The sequence below is a fragment of the Marmota flaviventris genome, chromosome 7 (assembly GCF_047511675.1).
Source record: "Marmota flaviventris isolate mMarFla1 chromosome 7, mMarFla1.hap1, whole genome shotgun sequence".
In the NCBI taxonomy this organism is placed as follows: Eukaryota; Metazoa; Chordata; class Mammalia; order Rodentia; family Sciuridae; genus Marmota; species Marmota flaviventris.
The window spans coordinates 128520461-128548433 of NC_092504.1; the positions used below are offsets into that span (position 1 = coordinate 128520461).

The 27973-nt window shown below is 45.9% G+C and overlaps 1 protein-coding gene and 1 non-coding gene across 3 annotated transcripts in view; both read left to right on the forward strand.

The window, feature by feature from the left end:
- The window catches only part of Maml3 (mastermind like transcriptional coactivator 3), a 398437-nt gene that overhangs the window by 361985 nt on the left and 8479 nt on the right, over positions 1–27973 (forward strand). For both annotated transcript variants that reach the window (XM_027926572.3, XM_071614656.1), the window contains exon 3: positions 23291–23545. In XM_027926572.3, coding sequence (XP_027782373.2) covers positions 23291–23545 — 255 coding nt within the window. The remainder of the gene's footprint in view (positions 1–23290; positions 23546–27973) is intronic.
- Trnai-gau (transfer RNA isoleucine (anticodon GAU)) lies at positions 21586–21661 on the forward strand. Its single transcript has one exon. It is a non-coding gene; the product is annotated as a tRNA-Ile (tRNA).

Genomic DNA, 27973 nt, shown 5'->3' on the forward strand with positions numbered 1-27973 from the left:
TAGTAGTTACACCAGCAGTATCTGTTTTTCATGCGTGTCAATGTTTATCCAATACTGACATGCAAAAGTTCAGTATTCCTCTTTCTTTTATATATGTGGACCAAAAAAAGTAATTAGGAATCCTGAATCAAACCCCCTGCCATTGTAACAGAGCAATAGATTCCAACTTGGTTGCCGTCTTTGCTGATAGTTACCTTCAATTCAAGATGCTAAGGTAGTGAGAGGTCCAAGCCAGAGAACAGAAGCAGGCTTTCTGAGTATTGTTCTGGGTGCCTCTCCTTCCTGGAGCCTACAGGTGTTAGACTGGCTTATGGCTGTTGGAATATGGAATAGCAAACCAGCTGTCATTCATAAGAATTGGTGCTGGCCAGCTGGTCCGGCCAGCAACAGGAATGAGGATGCAGCTTTCCACTGTGATCCACAAGGGCTTTGCCTCCAAGCAGACAGCTGAAGAATCTCAGGTGACAACTCAGGGGAATAGTATTTGTGGCATCTGGGCATTCACCACCCTGAAAAGGGAGGGCAAGAGACATCAGATGTCAGCAGGCTGATTGAGGAAAGCAGGGGCTGCCTGTGCCCGTACCCAGCGCTTGGGGCAGAGGAAAAGAAACCGAGGGGAAGGCGCAGGTGACTGCGTGTCGTTTCAGTGGTCTTATTGCAGTGTCTTCCGTTATGTTCATTAGGAAGGAAACATGCAGAATCGTCGTTGCACAGGGGCAATTGGTCGTTTTAAAATAAATGACTCTAAAGCATAATCAAGAGACCCTTGCATATTCCTGATGGCAATATAATTAGATAAAAACATTGCAGAGACCAACTGGAGAACAGAGACTGAGACAGGAGCCTTAAAAATATCCGTGCTCGTCAACACTGAGCTACTTCTAAGAATTTAGTTGAAGGAACTACTCAGAGATTAGCACAAAGGTTTACTATTTACTAGTGTTTACTTCATCCTTAAGTGGTGACAATTTGAAAGTTATTTAAATGTCCAGTAATAGACAATTGTTTAGATAAATGATAACACCTCCATAGAGTAGAATGATATTCAGGCTTATATATTTAGCTGGGAAAGTTATCAAGTGATTACCATTTTGTAATAATGATTAGCAGTGGTTTTGCTTCTTTATTTTATGTTTTCCTGTGTTGTCCAAATTTTATGGAGTGGATAAATTTATAATCAGAAAGAAAAAGTGTAAGCTAATATAAGTAAATATTAATTTTTTTTTTTTGTCCCTGGGATTGAACACAGGATGCTTAACCACTGAGCCACATCCTCGGTCCTTTTTATGTTTTATTTAGAGATAGGGCCTCACTAAATTGCTTAGGGCTTCGATAAGTTGCTGAGGCTGGCCTCCAACTTGTGATCCTCCTGCCTCAGCCTCCCTAGCCCCTGGGATTGCAGGTGTGCACCACTACACCCAGCTTACACCCAGCTATGTTTAAATTTTTTTTTTAAATTAAAATTTTAAATTTTAAAAAATCACCCATAATTGACCTCCCTAATACAACTTTGTTATATATATATATATATATATATATATATATATATATATATGTGTGTGTGTGTGTGTGTGTGTGTGTGTGTGTTTTACATTATGCACTTGTTTAAGCTTATACACGGTTGCAGTCATAGGTTAGATGCCATTTTATATTTTACTTTTCACCCGTCACCATAGTTCCATGTGATGCACAGTCTGTGATTGTCCTATGAACATTATCACGTATTAATGTTTGCTCACAGAGTAGGGAATCTTGGTCTTAATTCTGCCTTGGGTGAAGAGGGTTTCCATTAACTCCCACCCCTGGCCCCACTCCAGGCCCCACACAGAATTACTTCTTCCCTCATCTCCCTTTTGCTCATGGCAATTTTTGATTTCCATGTGTCTCCCTCCTGATGGAGGAGTGGCTTGAGGAACAGCCGATGCCCATGTTTCCTGGTAGGCAGGGTGCCCAGCACTGGGCCTGGCTCATGCCAGCACCTGCCCAGCAAAGGTGAATGCCGGAGAGGAAGGAGAGATGGACAGCAATGAATGGACAGGAGAAAGGAGCAGGCCAGGCTTGGATGCTTAATAGCCACTGTCTTGTGAGCCTTGCACACTGTTGAATTCCGACCTCGGCCCCGGGCACTGTGGTGGGAAGGAATATAAAAGGTCTACAATCGCCTGGTTTTCCTTCAGTCATTGTGTAAAATTATATTTTATTTGCATGGAGTTAGAGGGTTGGAAAGGTCTGTTTGTAATAGTTCTCTCACTGGCTTCTGAAATTCATCTTTGGATTTTCCCATCATGCATTTTCCACATCCTTTCCTAATTTGCATCAGTTCTCATAATCACAGTTAAAAGGCTCATAGCAAAAAAATAAATAAATAAATGAAAGGAAAAGAACTGAAAAAAGAAAGTCTGCTTAATGAATGCAAAGTTTCTGTTTGGGATGATGGAAAAGTTCTGAAATAGGGGTAATGGTAACACAGCTCTGCGAATGTACTTAATACTACTGAACTGTACACTTAAAAATGGGGAAAGGATACATATTATGTTATCTATATTTTACCACAGTGAAAAAGGGAAGGAAAATAGAAATTGAGTCACGTGGAGGCTACTCTTCCTGTAAATCTGGTTTTTACTAGTTGAGCCTCTCCTAAACTAGACTCAAGACTGCAGTAAGTCTTTTTGAAGACAGAAGGAGTAAATTCCTCACTTTCGTAGTGTATCCTATTATCTTGACCTAGCAGATAAGGAAAAAAAAAAAAAAAAAGCAAAACCTTTGCTATCCCATTGTCTTTCCCTCCGTATGGCCTTACCTGTGTCACCACCACAAGGAAGTGGCTGGTGACATAAGCATTAACAGCTTAGAAACATGATTTTCTTCTAAAAATTATTCCCTGCTCCTAGCCTTTTTGTCTTCTAGGATCAAGCAAAAATCATTTGGGTGCTAGTTCTGGCTCATCTGAGTGAGCACGTTACCTCTTACCTATACACAAGCTCTCTTGAGAGAAATACGTACAGTGTTATGTGATTTAAAAAAAAATTAACCACCATTTAGAAAACAACAGGTGTTGGTGCCAAGTCTTGGTCTGAAGAAGCCATGAGAGGAAAGGCCCGGCCCTCAAGACTTCCTGGGACCTGCAGCCACTTTCCCTAGATGCCCTCTCCTCGTCTCCAAAGAGGATTGGGAGTAGCTGTCATCATCTACCCATTTTCAGAGGTGGGGCTGTGAGTGTGAAGGGAGCCAAGCTCCATCCAGGGTGGGTACCACCCAGTGGAGGAGAAGCAGCTACCACTCTGGACCCAGTGGTTGGCACGGCTCCAGCCCCAGGCCAGGGTCCATTACAGAGATGCACATCCTAAGATGCACTTTCTTGCCTCTCTGAAGTCAGAATGCATCTTACAGTCGATGTCATGCCACTGTGTTGTAGGCAGCTTTTCTCTCTCTTCCTCGTAGTATATACAGTATGCCCTGAAATGTATGAGTCTTAGAGTTGATGAAATACAAGATATTGGGGAGGACCTAAAGATACCCATCTGCGACATTTTATAGAGATTGTTGAAATGCCTACCTGCAAGGAAAGTTCAAATTCAAATCTCCAAGTCACAGGCCAGGGAGAAGACAGGGCTATTTCAGAGTCAGGCAGGTAATTATAAGCTTCAGATTTCTGCTGCTGGGCCTAGACCACAGTAGTAATAAATGCAATACAGGCCTCCTTTTACACGGGAGCTCCTTGGAGGTCTCTGCTTTGAATGTGTACCTTTCTTTATCAAAAAGAGCCATGTTATAACCTTGCATGCAGACACCACAAGAAGTAAGAATGAATCCTTTGTGGATTCTAGGTCAAAGATGTCATTGTAACTCTGTGGCTTGCTGTGAGCAAAATTGTGACCAGGGCTGGGGTTTTTTTTTCGGTGTCCTTTCCCTCCCTGACCCCAGGTATAAGGTCCTATCCCTCTGAACCCCTGGGGGCCCTTCAAACCCACCCATGTTATATACCACCCCTTGGAACCTAAAAACACTCTTTAGGTTAAGGGTGACAGGGGGTGTGTGTGTGTGTGTAAGAACACTCCAAGTAGTATTTTAGGTGTCATAGTCAAGAAGATCTAAACTCGTATGCAAAAATGTCATTGTGAGACAGAGACAGAGACTCAGGAGAGGTATTTTAAAAAGCATTTTGTCACCTCAGGACAACCACCCACCCACTCACCCACTTGAAGACTCTTTTCTTGGCCTACACTGCATGACAGAGCCCCAGGACTGACTTCCAGGTCTGAAGGTCTCCAATTTGGGGAAAGAGTGACTGAATCACAGAACCAGCTTGCCTCTGCCCCAGCCAGGAGTAGACACCTCCACTCCTCCTACCCATAACCCCTCATTTTCAACTGAATCCAAAACTAGAGATTTAAAAGCAGAACAAAAACCCTTCTCCTGAAACCTCTCAATCCCATTTAAGAGGATGAAAATGGTTGGGCGCAGTAGTGCATACCTGTAATCCCAGTGACCCGGGGAGCTGAGGCAGGAGGATCTCAAGTTCAAAGCCAACCTCTGCAACTTAGCAAGACCCTAAACAACTTAGTGAGACTCTGTCTCAAAATAAAACATAAAAAGGGTTGGGAATGTGGCTCAGTGGTTAAGTGCCTCTGGGTTAAATCCTAGATAGATAGATAGATAGATAGATCTATCGATAGATCGATCAGATGAGGAGTGGATGTAGGGCTGAGGGTTGAGATGGGAAATCCTAGGATGAAAATGTATCACCAACTTTTAAAATTTGAATATAGTGGTCTTAGAGAAACCACTTTTGGCGGGGAGGAGCATAAAATATACAAAGAAATGAATTGAGCTTAAACAGGACCCAACCCCTTCTTTAAATTTATTTTCTTCCTGACTGCCCAAGGGTAAGCTTCTGAACAGGGCCAGACAGAGTGAACCATAGAGGGAGAATTGCAGCGTGTCGGGCTCCTCCATGGCTCAGTGTGGTTTATTTATTTTTTATTTTTTAAATGTTTATTTTTTTTTTAGTTGTAGTTGGACACAATATCTTTATTTTATTTATTTATTTTTATGTGGTGCTGAGGATTGAACCCGGGGCCTCGCATGTGCTAGGCGAGCGCTCTACCGCTGAGCCACAACCCCAGCCCTCAGTGTGGTTTAGATACCGCTCAGCTGGTAACTCCCAAATGCAAAGAGTATTTAAGGCTTCCTGTCTCCAAGGAGCAAAGAGGAGAAAGCCCAAAATTGCACCAAAGGCCATTTCTAGACTCGGCCTGGTTTCTATTTTGTGCAGAGGCAGCAAATGCTGAACTGTCCTCTCGAGTTCCAGTGACCTGCCTCCTGGAAGGCCTCACCTTCCCTACAAGCCATGGAGTGACCCACAAGGACACCCACATTAAGTTTGTAAAGTCTTTAATGCCACCTAGGAAAGGGCAGGAGGATCGTCTCCCTCTCTTCCCTTCATAGGTAGGGGTGGAGGCACCCAGGGGTTTCAGCCTCCCCTCTCTCTCTCTCTCTCTCTCTCTCTCTCTCTCTCTCTCTCTCTCTCGGCATTGAACTTTCATGTGAGCAACAAGCTGCCTTATCTGGGGGGGAATCTGATTTCTTGCACAAAAATTCCAAAGCATTCTGCCGTTCATTGTTTTTTGTTTCTCACGGCTGCGTTTGGCATTCTATTGGCACTTGAGGATACAATCAAATTCGCTGTCACTCTAGTGACATGAATAATCCTTCCATATTAATGAAATGATAGCTGTCCCTTGCCATCTCTTTTCTCACGCTGATTTCAAATAACATGAATTCCACTTGGGGTGCATTGTAGAAGGATGGAGGTTCTTATTCAACTCCACTATGCGGCGGGGGACAAAGAGATAGTGGAACGATGGACATTCAGAATAACTGGAAAATAATTACTGTGTGGCTCAAAGCTCTATCGTTCATCCATGGAGTGAGAGCTCCTGTCTGGTACGCCACTTGGGCGGCAACCTCAACAATTAGCACTGCCACCACAGGGTTGCGAATTGCATGTGAAAATAGCATTTGTCCAGAAGTGTTCATGCACACTGTCCAGTGCGAACTCAGCCTCATGTCAAGTCCTTTCACATGTTCTGACAGATTCGTGTCTTTCCAGATTTCTCTGATTGGTGCCCCTCAGCCCCTTGACAGTTACCAGAGCTCATAAGCCAAAAGAATAGTTCCTGTTACCATAAGTACTGTGTCTGTGGAGAGATTTTCCAAGCTGTTCCTGGAGCTGGAACAATCCAGTTTTCACTCAGGTCTGTAAGAAAACAGATTAAGGAGAGAATATATGCAAATGTCTATGTTAATGCCACCAAACCTATAACTTGGCCCCATGGTGCCCGAGTTGAGGTTTCTCTTAGTGAAAACTTTTTAGCATTTTAGCATTAATGCATGTTTCCTGTTTTTAAAAGCTTTATTAATGCAAAGAAATGTGGGAAGCAAGAATACTAGGTCACGTAGGAACTTTGCCATAATTTGATATCATCAGGATGGATATCTTTGTGAATATAGAAACTATACATTTAAAAACCATCATTTGTCTTTCCCCAATTTGAAGATATTCCTAATCTTTCATGAGGAAGAAAAATGTTTGTTACCCTTGAACTGTTGGATTGGTTTTCTGTTGGCAGTTTGGGGGCCTCCAAAGAGGAAGGGGTGTCCTCTCGCGAACCTCAGAGGCTCAAGCAGCCACAAAGCCTGGGCATGAGCACCCTCTGTTCATCAAAGATGCAGGACCAAAGATGGCATGCACACAGAGGCCTCCGGGACAGGCTGTCTTCTGAGACCTCCAAAAACTAAGACCAGGTGGAGTTTGCTTGAGAATGGCTGCCGGCGAGATACCCAGGCAGGTTGGGACCTCCCTCCATCGTCCCCCGCTTGCCTTTCCACACTCCCACCATCTTTCCAAAGCCCATTGCACTCAGACTGAAAGAAATAAAGAAAAGTCATCCCAAGAGCTCCATTGTCCTTACTCAAAAAATGTATGGACTGCAGAAAGCGTGGCTTGGGGGCAAGAGTGTCTCAAATCAGCCTTTATCCTGCTTTGGAGATGGAGATGGAGGGGTGCCCCCGATGGCTGCTCTTGGTGTCTTCTTAGCTGACTTGGCTCCCGCAGCGGCCTGCTCCCTTGGGATGATTTCAGTCATTTCCATTTGTGGATTGTCCTCTCCTCCCCCTTGCTGTCTGTTTTGGATGTAAGCACCAGACATCTTTTTTTTTTTTTTTTTTTTAATCCCCACTGTTGGTTCTTGACCTGAGCTCTGGGTCTTTGGCTTCTAGACCCTCCTGATTTTCAAGTCCTTAGTGATTCTATTTCCAGTTGTTGACCTGTTTCTCTGGAGTCCCTCAAGGATTATGATAGGCATAGAGACTTGTGGTTAGCAGCCCTAGAAACCTCACCCTAGGAAGCATTCCCACCATGGCCCCGTGCCCTAAACCTCACTTTCCAAGTACCATCTTGTGGATTAGCCACTGCACCATTTAAAGGGACGGAGGCCTTTGAGTAGACAGATGCTTCATGTACCACTGGCCACGTTGCTGGGAGTTTATTTCCCTATCTCCTCCGCACAGGGTCAGCACTTCTAGATGTGTATTCCTGTTGCTCTTAGCAAGAAGTAGTCAAAACATTGTGTGAGCAAGGAAGAACTATCATATGAGATACTTTTTTCTGTGATGGGGCTCAAACCCAGGGCCTCCCGCCTGCTAGGCAAGTGCTTTACCACTAAGCTGCATCCAGCCCTCATACAAGATTTTCAAAACTTCCTCCCCAAAATTCACTCTTCAGCTAAAGGGACGTAGATGTTTGAAGGAACCATTCCTGTCCTAAAGGGGAAAAGGTTGCCTAGTGCTGCATGTCTGTGCCCACCCCCTCTCTTCCCCATACTCCAGGGTACATTTCCTTTGTCAGGGATGAATCTGGTAGTAAGTTTTAAGGATTTAAATGAATTGTTCTTGCCACCTGCTGACTCCCTTCAAAATGTCTGCAATCTTGAAAAGCTGTCGCTTCCCCAGGAAAGATGTGTACACTGCATTTCCCTGCACCTCCTGACGGCCTCCCTCTCTGCTCACCCCAGCGCTTCCCTAGCATATGGACTCAGTTGATTCAAAACAGAGAAACAGAGAAGCACAAACAGAAAATGAAAAGCCACAGATTCTGGCCTCTGGCCACCAGGCAAAGTCACAACCAGGTGGCCCAGAATTCCTCCTGGTGAACCTCCAGAGGAGAGCAAGGAGGTTGGGCCCAGCCTGGAACAGTAGCACCAGCAGCCTGCTCCACCCCTACCTGCCCCGAGCACCTTATTACCATTAGATCAAAGGAAGGGAAGCAGTCGGTCTCTCTTCTACATGTTTAATAAAAGAAATAATCATAGTTAGACACATTCCTTTCAGTGGGTGTACAGAAAGAACATTCCATACAAGATAGGTGGGGTGACAGGAAAGCAAATGGCTACCTGCGGAGGAGGCCCTGTGTCCAATGTCTGAGGAAGCTAGTTGCTTTAGACACCATGGGAAAGATCAAGGCAATGAGGACAGACAGGAGACCTGCCGTCCCTCTCTTAGGCTGGAAGATTCAACTAATAGGCAAAGTAAGCCCCTCCCCAGACCTGAGTTTGGGGACCTGAGTGTTTTCACTCCATGTCTCAAAGGGGTAGGAAATGTTTCAAAGAGAAAATCTTTCAGAGAAGATACTGAGTCCCCAAACTGATGGCATAAGACACGTTTTTACCTGGAACCACCAACATATTCTTAACTTCAATCACAAATTTCCAGTGACCCAGGCAGCTTTGTCCTGATGAAGTGTTTTGTATTAACCATCTCATAAAAATAGAACACCATCTCTGTGGTAAACGAGATTTAGCAATAAGACCTAGAGCGGTTTTCCGACTATTCCCATCCCAGAAAGAGCTTTAGCCTAGGAAATAATTAGTTATCACATCTGTTACAAAGACTACTTGCTATTAAAACCCTTAATTGGGCCACTCTATAACTTTCATTATTCTTTGTCAGGGCTTTCCTTGATAAAAGGTAGTGAGACCTTTAGCAGGAAAGAGAAAAGTCAGAGAAACAAGTTAAAGAAGCACAAAATTTTAAAGTTTCTTCTCAAAGGAGTTTTGATCCTCTTTCCTGTTACCATTTGGCATTTTTCCCTTCATCCCCAGGACATGTTGTTAGGACTTTGAAAATATTCAAGATATGTACCTACTGTTCTACTTCCCATTAAAAAACAGGTGGTATATTTAAAATACTATTCACATTTAAATACATTCAACTTGTAGAGAGTAAGGAGGACAAGAAATGCTGGAATTATTCACACCCTATTCTTAAGCAGGGCTCACCATCTCCGCCAGATTTCTTGTAGCCTCCTGGGCTAAGAAGAGAGAGAATAACTGGAAGGGTATGAGAGCAGGTGGGACCCAGAGGACAAAGTGAGCCAGACATGTGCCTGTGGTCAAGAGGGCAGAACTCTTACTCTCACCCTCAAATACCTTGCAGTAATGGAACCCCAGCTTCCTCACCCCAGAGCTGCTTCCCAATCCTTCCTGCCCATCAGTGAAGTCCGATGTCTCACCAGCGTGCAGACCTTCCTGTGCCCACCCTCTGCCACCCTTGTTTCCCACATACCCCAGCAAACATGTCAACTCCCTCCCTCCTTGTAGGTGGCTGCCCCTCCCCTTTTCCTCCTCCTTTTCTCATTCACATCCAAACCTGCACTTCTGTCAAGGCTCCCAGTCAAGTCACCCCTTATCCATGCATCTCTTGCCAAGTGGAACCAGAGAATTCTCAGTGACTGGCCCCAGGGCATACAAGCCCTAGTTACCCATGTCCTGTGTGTCTCTCTCCCCCCCCCCCCCCGCATTTGGGCCCCTTTCCACCATGCCATGACAGGACTGTGACCATCCAGGGGTCGCCAGGATGGCTTCGTGGAAACCTAATGGAACCAGAGCACAGCTCTCACAGTTTCACCCTTGACCCACTGGCATCGCCCTTGAGCTTTTCACAAGGTAAAGCCTGTCTTCCCAGTTGGATCTCAGCATCCTGTGGGGCAGCGCCATGGCGGCACCTCTCTTCGTGCCCCCACAACCCCTGCCATTGTGCTGTGGGTGCTGAAGACCCTCACCCACTCCTTGAGCAATGCCACATTTTAAAAGTGGCATGCTTATCTGAACTGAAAGAAAACTTTAATGGCAAGATTTTAATGGAAAATTATATATTCCACATATAAGGTTCTAGCACTCAGATTTCTGGTGCAGGCTTTGTGGCGGATGCTTGTTTTCTGAGTGATAAATGCATTTTGGCCATGAAGTGACAGGATCTTATCTCACATAAAATCCAAAATGTAGCTGGAAACCCAACCCATGCCCATAGGTTCTTGTGTCATAATAAGCAAGTCAGTGTGTGCTCACTTGTTTTGTTTAGCTGTGAGTATTCTCTAAGATCTAGAATCTGAACATGTCACTTGAGGTTTGCATGGTACAGTTCAGTGTCCTGTGAAGGGCATAGGCTCCAGGTTCTGGAGCCAGGTCCCTGAACTCTAAGCAACCCTGGCAATGCATGCTCTAACCCAGTCCTCCTCCTCCTCCTCCTCCTCCTCCTCCTCCTCCTCCTCCTCCTCCTCCTCCTCCTCCTCCTTCTTCTTTTTTCTTAATTTATTTAGTTGCCAATGAACCTTTATTTAATTTATTTATTCTTATGTGGTGCTGAGAATCGAACCCAGTGCCTCACACATGCCAGGCAAGCGCTGAGCCACAACCCCGGCCCTCAGTCCCCCTTCTTTATCCTTCACAGCAAGTGAGTCAGATATTTCACACTTCCAAGGCTCCTACAGGGGTGGGGGTGAGGGGGTGCACGCATCTGACTGTGGGATACATTTGGGCTCTGTCCCCGAAGACCTTGCTACAGCCAATTTCCATGGTGACAGTGGCTGGACTCTGGCCTACCTTCTGAGATAGCTCCTGAGACAGCTCCTGCACCCTGGGTTCTTTCAACACATGTGGGGTTGCTCCCTGGAGGATCACTTTTGTTTACTAATAGGGACTCAGTGGCCCCTTCTCTCCTTGGACATTCTCTATGACTACATTAAAAAAAAAAAAAAAGAATAAAGACCAGTGTGCCAGTGGCTCAGGAGGCTGAGGCAGGAGGATTGCAAGTTCAAACCCAACCTCAGCAACTTAATGAGGCCTTGTCTCTAAATAAAATACAAAAAAGGCTAGGGATGTGGCTCAGTGGTTAAGTGCCCCCGGGTTTAATCCCCATACCCCCCCCCAAAAAAAAAGACTGGTTGACTTGGGAGGGATCCAACCACTGCTGATTGAGAAATGGTCTCTTCTTAGGAGGGGGAGGATGAGGAGCAAGACACACCAGGGAGAAAGAAATCAGTTGGGGGCTGGGGATGTGGCTCAAGAGGTAGCGTGCTCGCCTGGCATGCGTGCGGCCTGGGTTCGATCCTCAGCACCACATACAAACAAAGATGTTGTGTCCGCCGAAAACTAAAAAATAAATATTAAAAAATTCTCTCTCTCTCTCTTTTTAAAAAAGAAAGAAAAGAAATTAGGTGGGGAAAAGTAAAAGTTAGGAGGTGTGTCTACCAGGAAAACGTGGAGAAACAGGATCCTTAGTGCTGGGGAAGCTTTTCTCAGGTTGGTAGACATCCCAAAGAGCAGGTGTGACCTCCTGTCCTACTCCAGAGTCAATCTGCCCCCTGCTCTGATGTTCACCTCCTGCAAGCAGCCACCTTTGCCAAGTGGCAGGAGTTGTAGAAGCTCACACGGGAAGCTGTGGGTGTGTGACTCTCGAGGATGCTGTCAGGGATCCCACCTGGACACTGAAAGGGGGTCAGCTAGCTGGAGGGAGAATTAACCCAAGAAACTTCTAGAAAAGGATATGGGGGAGGGAGGGATATTGAAGGTACAATTGTGGTAAGGAGGTCAGAGTTGGCTTTAGCTTCTGGTAGAAAGAAATAGAAAACTGGGACTACTTAAAAGACACATAAGCCAAAACATGTAAGTTTTTTCCACAAAGGCTGAGTTGCAAAATATATTGGGCTTATAATCCCCATCTTAGACCTATATTGCTATTGTCAACAGGAATGGGTTTATTCCTCACTTCAAATAAAAGTTTCACATAAATTTCCCTCCCACTCCAGCCTAGATCCATCTACTTTAGCCACCTACTTTGTTTTTATCCTAAGCAAAAAGGCATATTTTCCTTCCTAGAGCTAAGGAACTGGTCTGACCATTTAGAAAAAAAACAAGCCAGGAGTGGAAAGTCTAGGCTCCACCTAACATTTCTAATTTCCTCATTATTATTAATAGTGATAATAATGAGAGCAAATATTTATGAGCGCCAGCTAGTGGCCAGGCTGTGCTGCATTGTACCATCTGAGACAGCTGCCGTGAAAGTGAGTGGAAGTTTAAGATCTGCCAAGGGAGCTGGGCGTGATGGCCCACGCCTGTAATCCCAGTGGCTCAGGAGGCTGAGGCAGGAGGATTGTGAGTTCGGAGCCAGCCTCAGCAAAAACAAGGTGCTAAGTAATTCAGCGAGACCCTGTCTCTAAATAAAATACAAAAAAAATAGGACTGGGGATGTGGCTCGGTGGTCAAATGCCCCTGAGCCCCTGAGTTCAATCCCTGGTGACAAAAAAAAAAAAAAAGATCTGCAGCGAGGATGATTCCTAATGATTCCAGACTGCTCTGTCCAGGTAACCGTGTACGGGGTGTGGAGTCAGGGGCTGTGGTTACCGAAATGCAAGTGGAATGAATGGAGAAAACTCTTCAGGTCCGCATTTTCTAAGATCATTTTTATCCCAGTTTGTCCCCAGCTCGTCTCAAGGTTAAGAAAATACCAAAGCCACAGAGGAACTTTGTTCAGGACATTGTACATTCTCTAGGATCATTCGTTTCTTTAAAAAATCATTTACTTCATCTCTAAAATTTCCACTAGCCTCCCCTTTCCCTTTCCCCTTTGAAGAGAGTATTTCAGCCCTAACTACCTGGTCTTTTTTAGTTTCCTATGTTTATGGCTCCCATGTCCATGTGCATATTAATAAATTTGTTATGTTTTTCTCTTGAAAAAAAATAAAGAAAATGTCTGGGCCACATCTATTTTTTTAGAGTCCTCAGGTATATTTACAAAATGAAGAAATGTCTACAGGGTTAAGGGGAGGGAAAAGCCATGTTATAATTTCTGAAAGTGCAGGCCAGTGTAATTATACTCTTAGCAACATATACAGGGAACACAGAAAGAATATTAATTGACAATGGACAGAGAAGTCTCTCCAGTAACAGGGTACAGCTGAAAGCTATAAAATAGATGCTATCTTTCAATCCCACCAGGGCATCTCAGTGTCTCTGTGTCAAAGCTTGATTGAAGAATAGATCTAACAATCTACACTCAAGGGTCTTTGTGGATGTGAGGATCAGAGTCTGTTCTGCCCCAGCCCCACTGGCCCGGGGCGCTCTCTGAGCAGGGGTGAGCCCCTCTCCTAGATCTGCTTCCTCCAGTAGCTGGTTTTCAGCCAGAATCTCTAAATATATAAAGTACCAATCCCAGATTTCCCAGTGTTGCTGCTTTTTTCCTGCTTTGCTCGAGTCTCCCGAGTCCTACCTTCCTGAAGCCCCAGCCCCTCCACAGAGAAGGCTGCTGCTCTTAGGAAGGCCGAGGCAAGACCCTCATCACAGGCCACAGCCTCCTGTGACTCAGTGTGTTTTGCCCATAGCCAGGGTCAGCAGTCAGAGAACCAAGAGAGCAGGCTGACAGGTCACCCCTCTGGCAGTGTCAGTGGGACACAGCGTGGGAGTTCTGCAGAAGCAGCTCTTCTCGGCAGTTGGAGCTGGTCTTCCTTGCCCCCCTTCCCAGGTTAGGAGGGTCTGGAACTGATGGAGGAAGCTGAACCCCAGCAGTCCTTCCCTCTTTCCTGTCGGAGCGGCTGCAGTGGAGGGCTCCATGTGGCAGGGTGGTGATGCTCTTGTCTATAAATGGAAACGTTGGCCTGCCTCCCAGTATAACACAAGATAGGCCTGTGCATCCCTTATGCAATCTTTGATGACTTCATCAGAGGGGCAGGACCCTGAGAAAAGGCTGGGGTGGGGGAAATAGTCGCTCGAGAAGAAAGGAAATCTTCCTAGCAGCTCCGTGGAAGACAGCTGAGACCGCTGCCCCTCCTGGCTTGCAAACCAAGGAAAGAAAGGTGGAAACATGCAGTAAATAGGCTAATGGAGCAGCCGATGAGCCACATGTCCTGACAGCAGCCACTTGGATGCTGGCCTCCGTGGGGCAGGTGCCGTCACCTAGAAGCTCAGGCTTACTTCCCCACAGAGAAGGTGACCTGTGGAGGCAAGGGGCAGTCTCTTACATCTCTCAAGTTCTTGAACTCTCAAGATCTGGCTGGCTTGGTCCTGCTCTGTGGTTTCCAGCCTAGAATGGAGAAGAGCCACAGAGATCAGGGTAGTGAGCTCAACCAAGTGGATCAAAGGATTCCTGGAAGATGGTCAGTGCCCTTCAGAGCCTTGCCTGGGACGTGGGAGCTGTTTGTTGAAGCAAGGAAAAGCCAGCCGGTGTGTAGAATCTGGACCCCAAAATCAGTGGATCACACTATGTGTAGGCCTTGAAGGAAGAACTTTCATACTCCAGAGCATAAAGTAGGCTCAAGGAAAATTAGTCCAGTCCTAGACATGACCTGGGTCCCTTGTGAACTTAGTACGTGGCAGTTTAGACTATTAAGGAGTTTATTTTAATAGTATATCAGTTAAAAGTAATATACATTCATAATGGAAAATTTGAAAGAATATAAAAATTAAAGTCACAAAAACTTTGTCTAGCAATATTATTATATGGCAGTATTTTAGAAACTGTTTCTATTTCCTTTCTCCCAACTATATATTGTGGGCCTTTCTCCATGTGATCAGCTAGTCTGAGAAGGCATGATTTTTATTGGCTGCCCTGTATTCATGGTATGGATATGCCATAATTTATTCAATCAGGCTTCTATTGTTGCACACTAATGAACTTTTAACCAATTTGGAGTTGCTTTGGTGGTGGAATTAAACACAACAAAGGGATCAAAAGGACTCTATAATTTACATCAAAGGCAGAGGAAAAAACATAACTCTCCAAGTTGTGTCTTCACTGAAGGGACTTATGGTAAAGATGGTCAAAGTGCTGATAAGGACAAATGGTATTTTTGTTATTTTTACCCCCAAGGAAGTCCTTGAAAGCCCAGCCTTCCCTGTGCCTGATGGCACTCTCACCGAGCTGACCACTTTAACCCTTTCCTTAATAGTTAGCAGAGGGTCCCATCCTTAGCTCAGACAAGCAGTTCTTCATAGGGCCATCTCCACCACCAACACTACCCACCCCTACCACCACCCCAGTTGCACCTCATATACCTCATATTCCGTCTGCCAGATTCTATCATAGCCAATTAGTTGAGTTCAGCAAATATTCATTATTTGAACTTTGGACCAGTTCTGTGCTGGATGCTGGGAAAGTCACAGTCATGGTCCCCAAGGAACTAAAGACCTTGCCAGTAAAGAGGCCATATGATATCACCCTGCCAGAAAATTATAACTTGAAGCACTTGGGAAAACACAACTTTCTACTACCCCCAGGTTACACAGTAAGAATCAGTAGGTATACAGTCATGTGTATGCCATGATCAGAAGCATGGAAAATATTATTGCTTACCAGGTAAAGGCTAAAAGGAAGAAGAAAAGCACATCAAAATATTAACAATGATTATGCTTGAGTGTTAAAAAGGAGTATTGCTTTTTTTTTTCTTTATTTCCCTGCATTGCTTTTTAAGTTTCCCCCAAATGATTGGGCATGGAGGGCAGGGTGGGAATCAGCCAACCATGTATTTTTAAAATATAGTTGTCCTTAGTTATCCCTTGGGATTGGTTCCAAGACACTACCCCTCACCCCCACCAGCTGCTCAGCTCCCTCATATAAAATGGCATAGTGTTTGCATAGAATCCACACACATCGTCTCATATACTTGGTCATCTCTGGATTACTTACAAGACCTAATACAACACAAATGCTATGTCAATAGTGTTAATACTGTATTTAGGGAATAATACAAGAAAAAGTCTATACATGTCAGCACAGATGCACTGTCTTTTTGAAGATTTTTGATGCTCAAGTGCAGAACCCACAGATGAAGAAGGCCAACTATGGTTACTTTATCCAATGTCTAGGTAGAAACTCCATTCTGCTCATTGAAATTTAGAAAAAATGCCAAGTTGAAAGTCCTGGTCCCCACTTTTGCAGGAGCTAAGCTAGAACCTCAGACTTCCCTTACCCCAGAGGATGCGCTACATGACCAAGAGCTAAGGCAGTATGACCACAGCTGCTTGTTTTGTGGTCAGAGTGTGCCAGTCACTGGGCCCACAGGGGAGCTGAGTTCCTGTCCAAGTCTGCTGGGTTCCCCCAATGCAGACTGCTTCTTCTTGAAGGTTAAACAAAGAACTTTGCTGAAACCATTTAGCAACCCAACTATTGGGCCCTAAGTTACTGCTATTTCTATGATAAGATTCCTAAATTAATAATCAGTGCCCTTAAATTCAATTATCTTGGGGTTACAACCACCACACATCATAAAGCAACCCTTTTAATCCACCCTTCTTTAATAATCTTCTGAAACACAGGGGTGTAAATGAGATGGATCTTATTGGGACTCTGCTATAAATTTATTGTAAGCAGTTCTCCAAACCTACAGTGCAAAATCGTTTTGGAGAAAGGGAAATCTGTACAAGATATCACCATACAGAAACCACATTTCTTCCCTGACACTTGATCAACTTCAAAGGGGATTCTAAGGTCTTATTTTATGTTTTGTTTCTTTCTCCCATGTATGATTGGATTGTCTAATCTTATGCCCTTTCTTTAAATGTCAAGGTTGATACATCAGGGGCAGCCTGATTTGGGTACCAGGCAGTAAACTTTAACATGATGTATATTTTTTATTCACTTTCAGTTTCATTCTTTGATCCTAGTCACTCTACCTTTTTATTCTGGGTCCATTCCTTTCCCTTTCGGGGATTCTTTTCCCCATAATGCTCCTGGGTGGTCTGCTCAATTAAGACTAAATGCACATGACAGTGATGGAGAAGTCAGAATCCCAGAGATGCCACCACCCACTGTGGAACATCAGACAAGTCTCTTAACCTCCCCCAGAGACTGGGGGTGGGGAGGCTGATCAAGAAAATAATTGAATTAAACAGGTGAAAGCACCTGGCAGAGTGCTCTGTCTGTTGTAGGTGCCTCGTTCATGTTTAGTTTATCTTCTTCCATTGTATGGTCTTCTCCATATTTGGAGAACCCTTTCCAACCAGAGGGGACTTTCTTCAAATCACAGCTTTCTATGGTGCTGCCTTAATATCACACCAAGGGAAGTCTAGTGACACTGATGCTCCCTTAGCAACGCATTGCAACAGATGCAGTCGGGCTGCACCTACCTCAGTTGGGCTGCCCCTCAGCCTCCACAGCAGAGCTACAACTGGAGTACTCTCCTTCCTGGAAGAATCACGGCCCTGAACTCCCTTTGGAATTCTTGGGTTTGCATAGCAAACCTCACTGCCCTGAGCAAATGAGAGTTTTGTCCAAATGAGAAGAATTTGCAATAAAACATAAGCAACTCAGCACTCTGGCTTGCCTTTGAAAATGCAGGTGTGTAACCTATTTCAGGCCTAGGTTATATGGTCAGTGACCAAGAGCCTGGATTAAATTTGTCCCAGTGATTCTCAAACTATGGAGCATGGGCAATCACCTGGAAATCTTGTTAAAACACCCCCAGAGGATCTGATTCAGGGGCCTGGGGTTGAACCTGGGAACATGCATTTCAAACCAGCTCCCAAGTGATGCTAATGCTGCTGCTTCTGGAAACACACTTCAAGAACTCCTGATTTAGCCTCTGATTGTACCCAAGGGGGGGCAGGAGTTAGCATCTTAATCATTTGCATCTCCAAATTTCCATTGTCAAGGAGGAGTCAAATCTGATTTTCATTTCAGGGGACGGGTACTGAGCTGGAGAGATCAGATGGCTTGCCTGTACCTGTGGCCGACACCGCCAGGGGCCTGGTTCAGCCCCACCGTGGTTGTCCCTGGCTGCTCCCTGCCTTGAGACTGTTGAACTCTTGCCAAACCCTGTGATGTTAGCTTTCACCTCTCACAGACCTCCACCTCTGAAACTCAAAACTTGATAGTACCTTGACAGGAGAGAGCTTCTGCATACCGAGAGGTTGGACATAGAGGTCTTCTGATAAATAGAATTTAGTGGAAATTCCATTTGGCCCAAAGATTGATTTAAAACAAAAAAAAAATTACTTGACCCAGTTAGAGTGTGTGTGTGTGTGTGTGTGTGTGTGTGTGTGTGTGTAACACAGATTTGTTTTCTGGGACATCTTTTATGTTTATTCATTTATTCCAACTTTTTCCTAGCTACGACCGTGACTGTCCATTCGTACTTCCCTTCGGTATCCCGCAGACCACTGGCACAAGCGGAGTGGCCGAGCCAGGCAATGCGCGCGCTGGCTGAGGCCCTCGGAGACCCCAGGGCTGGGGCCTGGCCTGGCCACGCGCCCTACCAGCGCGGGGACCCTGGAGCCGGCTTCTTTGTTAGGGCCGCGTGCACAGGGAGACCAGGAGCGCACGGGCCCCACTGCCGCCTGCTTAGCCCCAGGCCCCGAAGGACTTGTAAGCAGACAGGCTCGAGTCGAGAGGGTAAATTACGCCCCCGGGGACTTTTTAACGAAAATCCTAAATTTCATTTAGGCTGCTGGTAGACCGCGCGGTGGCAGAGCCCAGGCGGTGGCTGCAACAGTCCCCGGGCCCGCGCCTCCGCCCCTCCCCGCGCGCGCCTGGTGCAGCCCGGACCACCGGGAAGCCAATCCCTCTCGGACTGCGCGCCCCGAGCCCATCGGCGGTCCCCTCCCGCCCCCAGCCTGTCCCCTCTCCCTTCCGTTTCCTTCCACGTCCTCTTCCCGCGCCCTCCCCCACCTGCAGCCCTCCCCGCGGGCTGGGAGGAAAGTCGGTAATAAGAAACCAGTTCGGTGTCACTCGGAGAGGGGGGAGATAACCCCAGAGATACACGGCAACCGAGAGAGAACTCATTTTGTGTAAAGAGGGCCTCGAGTCACCAGGGAATTCCTGGATTGTCTCAGGCTGTCGTGTGTGATGTCCATCACGCCGTGCGAACACCATCTGCTCGGTATTATGCTCTCAGTTGCCAGGCTACCTGCTGTACGCAGTAACACTTGACTGCCTGGCTCCACGTCCGCAGCGGCGGCCCAGACGCGCGGGGCGGGGGAGAGCCGAGTCCTGATTAAGCCATCTGCAAGGGGAGGGGACGCGGGCGGAGCGGGCGGAGCGGGCGGCCGCGTGCGGAGCGCCGGGCTGACACCACCATCTGCTGGGGCGCGCGGAGAACAGCAGCTGCTCCCAGGGCCCCGACGAGGAACGCCTGAAAAAGGCCCGATTCAGCTCTGGGCATTTTCAAGCCCGTTATTCACGACGTCGTTGTCACCCCGGCCTCATCCCTGCCGGCAGCCTTTTGTGACAGTCCCTCCCAGGAGCCCGCAGTCTTTGGTTCGCTGCCAGTAACCCCGGCCCCTCTCACCCAAACACCGTGCATGTTCTTGAAAACACTTCAGAGAAAATCAAGCTTCCCTGCGCGCAGATTTATAAATAAACAGCTGGCTGTTCTTGGGAGATATTTTTACCACAGCTGTTTTTTTTTTTTTTTTTTTTTTTTTGAAGTCGAAAACTGACTGGGGGAGGTAAGGGTGTTTTTTACACCTCCCACCTCACTGGAGCCTTTAGAAGATGGCTAAGTTCTTGTCCCTGGAGGGGGGAAGATGTGTAAAACAGGTTCATTGGGTTTGATTTCTTGTTCCTTCCTTTATTTTACTGGAGAGTGAGAAGGTTTGGAGAGTAATGAAGATCTATGTAGCCAATTGGATTTGAGGGGAAGAGAATGTATTAAGATTCTGTGGAGAAAGCAAGGGAGGTCGTTGGGCAGGGAGTGGAGAACAAGCCAGTAATTAAAACTAAAAATACTGCATCATTTGGCTTCCAGGCATTACATGTCGCATGACGAAAGCTCAGCCTGGTTTCCTCTAATTGCACCACACAGTGTGTGTCCTCCTTAGAAACAAGAGCAGAGACTTGAAATCATGAAATTTGACAGACTATTTCTCATTAAGCCTTCTTAGACTGGAGGTTAAAAGAAGTCTGTAATGTGAAGGAGCTCCGCCAGCTTAATTTGTAATGCAGGTCACTTGATGCGCCTTCACACTTTGCCATACACACCTGAGGCTGGGGCGGTAGGTGACTCTCGCCTGCTGGTGAATGTAGCAGAGCTTGCTGGGAAGGTACTGAGATGTTTCATTGGTGATCCTTCACCAGTGCACACAGCCCTCCTGCCTGTGTTCTTCAGTGAGGAACCCCAAGGCATAACTTTGGGGAGAGGATCGTTTGGGGAAATAATGGAATCCCTGGAAGTAATCACTATTCTATCCCTTTGGGAGTATTTTTCCCCCACGGGGGAAAAAAAGTGGCTCAATAGATGAACATCATCACCCCATTTGCCTCTCCCTTTCTTTTCCCTTTGGAGAGAAATCTGGGAAAGCAAAGGTTCCCGCTCCTCCCCTGGGGCATACTCTCCAGCTGTGTGGAGCTGGTCACACAGGACAAGAATACCTCAAAGTGCACAAAGAAAACAGGACCAGTCAGGGCAGCCCTCTCAAAAACTCAAGGTACAAAAACCTGTTATCTTTCCTTGGGTCTCATTTCTCTTCAACTTCCTTCTTTTCAAAACTGGAAAACATGAAATATACTGAAACATGCAGAAAAAATACTTTATATCAATATTCTTGCTGATGGACTATGCATCAGTGTAAACTGGCTTGTAAACGTGTTAAGTCAGCCATTTGGATGGGTGGCAAGAAACAGCTCTATCCTGTCAGAAGGAAGGGCTTGGAAAGCAGGTAGCAAGTGTTAGGGAGAAAGAAGACCCTGAAATATCTAGACCTCTGCAAGGGTCAGGCATAAAATAAACTTTTTGGAGACATCATGATTTTGGGCTTTTTTTTTTTTTTTTTTTTGGCATTAGACTTTTTTTTTAGTAACATTAAAAATATTGCATGGCTCTCTACCTAATTACAGAAAAAAATACACACCCTAAAAAAGTTTTATGAACTTCAGGGCCAGCATTTATGTGTGACACTGCACATTCTTGAGAGACACGCTAGATATTTGGTCTACAGGCCACTCTTAAGTGTGCATCTGACCCCGTGCATAGCCTAGACAGGGCCAGGGCAAGTGGAAAGAATCTTGCATTTAGAACCAAGCTCAGCAATCTAGGTCTGCTAGTTAGGGGTCATTCACTTACTAGTTGTTTTGCCCTGATTGCTACACTAACTAGCAGAATTTCTTGAGCCACTGTTGCTGGGGTAAGAGGAGGAGTGTGTTGTGTTGTGGTCTTTGTTTTTGTTTAATCTGTTGGTTTGGGTGGATGGAAAGAGGGAAGAAGTGCAACCAAAGGTGTGGTGTAGATGGAAATCCGCGGGTGGAAGGAAAAGTCTGAGAGGCTCGTTAGCTCAGCTGGTTAGAGCTTGGTGCTGATAACGCCAAGGTCGGGGGTTCGTTCCCCCCGTACAGGCCACCAAATGCCGCAGTCTGGCTGGGCACAAATCACGAGCCACTCAAGCAGGAACAAACTTTATTTCCAAAACTCCTGCGAATATATCACGAATGCGGCCTTCTCCCGGGACACACTACTCCAACAGGAACTCCCTCCTCCGGATTCCCTCCTACCGCACTTCCCCAACCAATGGGAACTCTCCAGGAGAGCTCTAAAGTAGCAGGCCAAGGCAGACAGCAGGGGTCTAATCTCCAATTGAATGCACATCTTAACATAATCATTATCATCTCAATGGCTTGCTGGCATCACCTTTCAACCAAAAATGCCATGGTCATTCCTACTTGGCTATGGCTCTCAGCATCAACCTATACAGTGGGAGGAAACTGGAGTACAGCAAGCTGGGGTTGTGGGGAATTAAATCCAGGACTCTCCGTCTAGGACAGAGATGAACTCTGTGTTTTGAGAGGAAACTGCCAGCATGATCAACAATATCTACCTTAAAAGATAGCAACACAAAAGAGGAAAATGCTAAAAATCAATTCACATTATAATAATTTTTAAAACAACCACAGAGTCGTTCACATTCCTTTAGGTCTCATGATAGTCACTCAGGGTATGGCCATTTTTGTCCTTATAGCTGTACCCACTTAATTTGTATATACCTCAGAAATCAGCTCCTCTAGGTTCAGGTTAGTTGATTAAAACTTTAATGATCTAGAAGTATTTCTGCAGAACAATACTTGCCATTACCAGATGTGCTTGGTAGAAGTGTCTAGAATCCAAATCTCATCCCACACCTGATGTCCCATCAACTATTTTTCCTACATAGTGCCCTCTCTGCCAGCTGTTTAGACCTCTCTGAGCACATCCTCCAGTCCTTGGGCTGCAGAGGATTAGCTCTCTATCACTTTCTATCCCCTCAGGACCCCAGTCCTTAAAAATTGCCATTATTTGACTCCCTGACATACAATTATAGAATCAAGAGTCCCAATCCAGCCCCCCACATTCAAATCATCCTAGACACATGAGGCACGATTCCATTTTTAAAGATGTTCAGCGATTACACAGCTTTGGTCAAAATAAAACATTGCCAATTCTCACCATCCACAACTCTGACCAGCAAGATTTTTAAATCCCTTCAATGTTGTAATCAATTAGAATAACATCAAATATCAGATCTGTTGATTTTTTAAAAAAATCCAGCATTTTTCTGGGTTTGTCCCTCCTACTTGCTAAGATGTCCATTTTGGCCAAATGGATGGTAAGGAGGAAGAATCATGGGCGAGGTCAGGATGCCACCTCCATGATGATGGTGAGCCCAGCCTGAGGGCTTATTCCTTTTCCTAGGAGCGCACGGAAATGAGTTGAAAATCCAGTTCATATCCTTTAGTTTCACCTGAAACACACTGGACTTGGCTCAGACTTCCCAAATTGTGACAAAGCCACGCTCTGTCACAGTCCCCTGTAGCCTCTGTTTCTACTGAGGGAAGGCCGGGTTTGAGGACTGCTGGATTGTTTTTATAGAAATATAATGGGTGCCCCTGAGAACCCCTAGGGTCTGCTCCCTTCCCCCTCCCAGGGCTTTCCCCTGAGAGGGCAGCGAGTGTCCAAGAGGAATCACTGCATCCATCTCTCTTCTTGTCCCCGCAGGAGCCGCACCCAGTTGGGCTTCCCCGGACCACAGGCCCTTTGCAGTCCTCTGTGCCCCCAGGCTCGAGCAGCATGGTCTCTGGGGCCAGTCCTGCTGGTCCCGGCTTCCTGGGCAGCCAGCCTCAGGCAGCCATCATGAAGCAGATGCTGATTGATCAGCGGGCTCAGCTGATGGAGCAGCAGAAGCAACAGTTCCTGCGGGAGCAGAGGCAGCAGCAGCAGCAGCAGCAGCAGCAGCAGATTCTGGCTGAGCAGGTACTGTGCCTCCGTGGTGTGGTCCATCCATTCAGCAAGCACTTATGTGGCACCTGCTGTCTGTGAGGGACTCACCACAATCCCTGTCCCCGGCACACAGACCAGCAATTCCCAGGACCATAGAAGAACCTACAGAATTTAGAGCTTTTCAATTAGTTAGGCTTTTTCCTCTAATGAATTAGTTTGTTCTTAAAAGGCAAACTTCAGCCATCAATTTGAAGGCCCATTTGTCAGAGACAGTTCTTCAATCCGAGGCTGGCTCCTTGTCTTCTGGATCCGCGTCATCAGCCTGCAGTGGGGGCTGGCTCTCATTCTTCTGAGGCCCTCATATTTCTAGCATGAAGCAAAAAAATAATAATTCCAGGAACTTTGTTTCTTGGGAGGAAAGTGGCAGGAGGAGGGACTGCGGAGAATTCTGCAGAATTGGTCACAAACAATGGACCGGGAACAATAGCAGAACAATAGGGCCTGCAGAACCACCTGGAAACCTGAACTGGGGGTCACAGAGAGGGTGAAAACTTAAGAAAGTTCCTGACAGCTTTTAAAACAGCTCGGGAAATCTGTGAGTTAAAGAAAGGCCTGACACAAATACACCACTACCTTAGGCATCTTTGTCCACCCGTGCCATATAATTCCTCCAGCTTTGAAAGAAAGCCTTCCCTGCAGACCGCTCCTGTAGGTTTTGATTTGTTTTGTTTTTACAGATGCCTGAGCCTGATTTAGTATTATCCCAGGGAGGGCCTGAGGCCGCCTGCAAGAGATCCCCAGATGGCCCCTGTGGGGGCCTGCCCAGGGGATCTCACACAGCAGCTTCTTTATTGTGAGAGGTGGGAGGTTGTCATATAAGGCTCAAGGCCCAACATGGCTCTGACGCATAGTAATCCTTCTAGAATGTTCCTAATGAGATCAGAATTCTAGAAATTTACAAAGCATCCACCACCGCCTATTTACAAGATACCAGGTAGGACACAGGTATCTCGATGTCCCTACTAACCAAGAACAGCAGTTCGAAGTAACACCAGTTATCCCCCAAAGAGAAAAATTGTCCTGTTGGGCACAGTTCACTCATGTTCCCTGTTTTTGCTTTGCTTCCTGAACAGCTGTATAATTATCTCCCTTTTTACCAAGGTCAGTCAGCCGCCTGGCAGCTATTGTACAAACAAACCTCTATCCCTCTCACCCTGCATAAGGTGTGTGACAAGCAGCCATGCTAATATCTCTCAGGCAGTGATAAATGGAACTGCAGAGAGAAGCCGGGTTTTATAAATCCTCTCCTCGGCCAATCCCAGGAAATTTCAGGTGTGCCTGAGATGTTGAGTGATGGCTTTTGATACGTGTGCTGCCACCAAAGCACAGGGAGAAATCAGGGTGACCAGGCAGAAATCGCAGTGCCAGTCCCAGGATATTCCTGCTCAGGAGCCAGATCAGCCAAGCCCTGGGGGAATAAAGAAGGAGGTGGGAGCGTGTAGAAGAAGATGTATCAAATGATGCCCAGAGATCAAGAGGTGAGAAAATGAGCGAGACCCCTCGGAATCCAGGACATGGAGAGAGAGAGGACTCCTTGGAAAAGATGGCAGGGGGACTGTGACCTGAATGCAATTCTTTAGCAACCTTGTGTATTTATAATAGGGGTCCAAGTCGAGATTATTTTACTCAGGGTGAGAACCTGCCCATCCTCTTGCTTGCAGTGGTGATTTTGAAACAAACCACTTGGCCTCTGACTTCGTCTACCAGATTAAGTTTGAATAATTTCCTTCACATAGCTGGTTTCACAATCGCATGAGATAATGTGTACAAATGCCTTTGGAGGCTGTATGCTCTGTACTAACTTATATGGGGACCCAACGTGAAGAGCTGCAACCCATGTGCCAGCCACATCAGAATGGCATCTTGCCCTGAGCCTGCAGATAGCACTTATTAGTGCAGGCTCTACTGGGGGGTCTCCAAGTGGTGAGCTGTCAACTTTTTGCTAGAGAATGAATACTGCCTATCACATCAACACCTTGCTGATTTTCTGTCTCTGCAGCATTGAAAGTGTCCCGGCAATTTTTAATTTTGGAAACAGTGTATTGGAAACACTTGGGTTTCCTGAAAAGCCATATGAGGGAAAACAGAAGGATTTGGGATCACAGATCTGTGGGAACTTTAAACTGATTCTCGTTGAAAGCAGGCGTGGGTTAACATTAAATGCCTCACTCTCCAGGAGCAAGGCCCTGTCACTTCTCATCTGTTCACAAAGGGTCAACAGAACTGGGAATTTTAGAAAGAAATTGAGATAGTGAAGCCCAATCATTTTACAAATGAGGAAATTAAGGTGTCATGGTTTGGATATGAAATATACCCCAAAAGCTCCAGTTAGTAAAGGAATATGTAGGTGAGGAGACTGGATTATGAGAGCTGTAACCTAATCAGTTTATCCTAGTTTGATTGACTCACTGATTGGTAACTGCAAGCAGGAGGTGGGTCACTGGGGAATGCCCTGGAAGGGTCCTTCTTCCTTATGGCGCCTTCCTCTCCCTTCCTCTCTCTACTTCCTGGGAACCATGAGTAGAGCCGGGGTCCTCTACCATACCCTTCTGCCACGATGGCCTGCCTTACTTGGGTCCAGAGCAATGGAGTCCGTCAACCGTGCACTGAACCTCTAAAACCATGAGCCAAAAATAAACTTTTCTTCCCTAAGTTGTTCTTGTCAGGTATGTCAGCCACAGTGACGAAAGCTCACACTTAAGGCCAGGGAGCTTACGTGATTTATTTGAGATCACAGAACTAGGGAGAGGCAGAGCCAATGGGACTCAACCCAGGGAAATGGGACTCCTGACCCCTGACTCCAGGCCATAGCCCAAGTTTGTTGCTCTCTGTGAGTGGCACAGTTTAATCCTTTTTTTTTTTTTTTTTTTTTTTTTTTAATGCTGGGAATCAAACCCCAGGCCTTGAGCATGCTAGGCAAGTGCTCTGCCACTTGAACTATACCCCAGACCTAAATTCCTGCATATTAGGGGAAGTTCAGCTGAGGAGAAACTTTTAAATGCTCAGCTAACTCTCAGTAATGCCTCTATATTGCTGCCTGAAAGATTAGCATGGTTTCTGGTCTATTCTTTAATGGTCTGCACGTCGATAAATGTCAAGAGTTTTCTGCAGAGTCCTATGGTAGGCACTCAGCTGGGGTCAACGGGGTAGAGGCTGTATGTTTTTCTTCTGGATGCCAGAAATGCTGGCTGGCCTTGTAGAGAAAAAGAAAATTATAGAGTTGCTCAGGAACAAACACGAGAGAAAAAATAGAAGCCAACACATGTGGTAAGAAGTGGTCTATGTGTGTTATTTTTATAATGAATACTCTAAAGAGCAGGGCCTTGTTGTAGGTTCTTTAGAGCCCTTGCAGATGAAGGTGCTTCATGCATATTCAGCACATGCAAGAAGGAGGTCAACCAGCCTCCGAAGGTCACGCAGCTACTCAGGGGCAGCCCTAGAACTAATACCTCTTTCTGTTCTCTTTCCACCTCACTCTGGGTCCTCTTGCTTTGCACATACAGCATGATAATGATTGTAATAGCCTGCCCGGTGTACTGGTAACAATACTAGTAGTGCAAATTCCCAGGAGTGGCAGAAGAAAGACGAAAATGCTGGCCTCCTGGATCTTGGTACATGTGGAATCCCATGTGGTTTCCTCAAAGCAGTAAATGCTGAATATTTTACTTGTAGAGATGTATGTTACAGGCAGTGTGGCTTCATGGGAATAAGATTAGCTCTTTTATATAGCCCCTGAGGATCGCATCCTCCTATGCCCAAACCATCTATTCAGGTCATTGAAAAGTAGTTGTTTGTCCCTTTGAGCTGGGTCCCCTTGGTGCTAAGGAAAGGCATGCAGACCAAGGTTGGAAAATTCAAGTCCAAACCACCTCCCTCAACACGCATTCCTCATGAGCAGCAAGTCACATATCAGAAATGCAGGAAGATGTTCACCAAAAGCATATACAGAAATGTTCATAGCAAAGATATCATGTCAGCCCCACACTAGAAACACCCAAAATGACCACCAGCGGTAGGATGGGTGAATTGTGATATATTCATAGGATCAATGCTATTCAATAGTAAGAATAAGAAAACAATCAGTGTACATCCCAGCACAGGTGAAACTCACAAATACAGCAGTGAGTATAAGAAGAAGACAGACACGAAAGCAGCATTATATTAGTCCATTTTTACAATAAATTTATTTTTTATTTTTTATTCCTTGGTACTGGGGATTGAACCCAGGGGGACTTTAACCACTGAGCCATATCCCCAACCCTTTTTTATCTTGAGACAGCATCCAGCTAAGTGCTAAAGGTCTTGCTAAGTCATTGAGGCTGGCCTCGAACTTACAATCCTCCTGCCTCAGCCTCTAGAGTTGCTGGGATTGCAGGCATGTGCCACCGTGCCAGGTTGAAG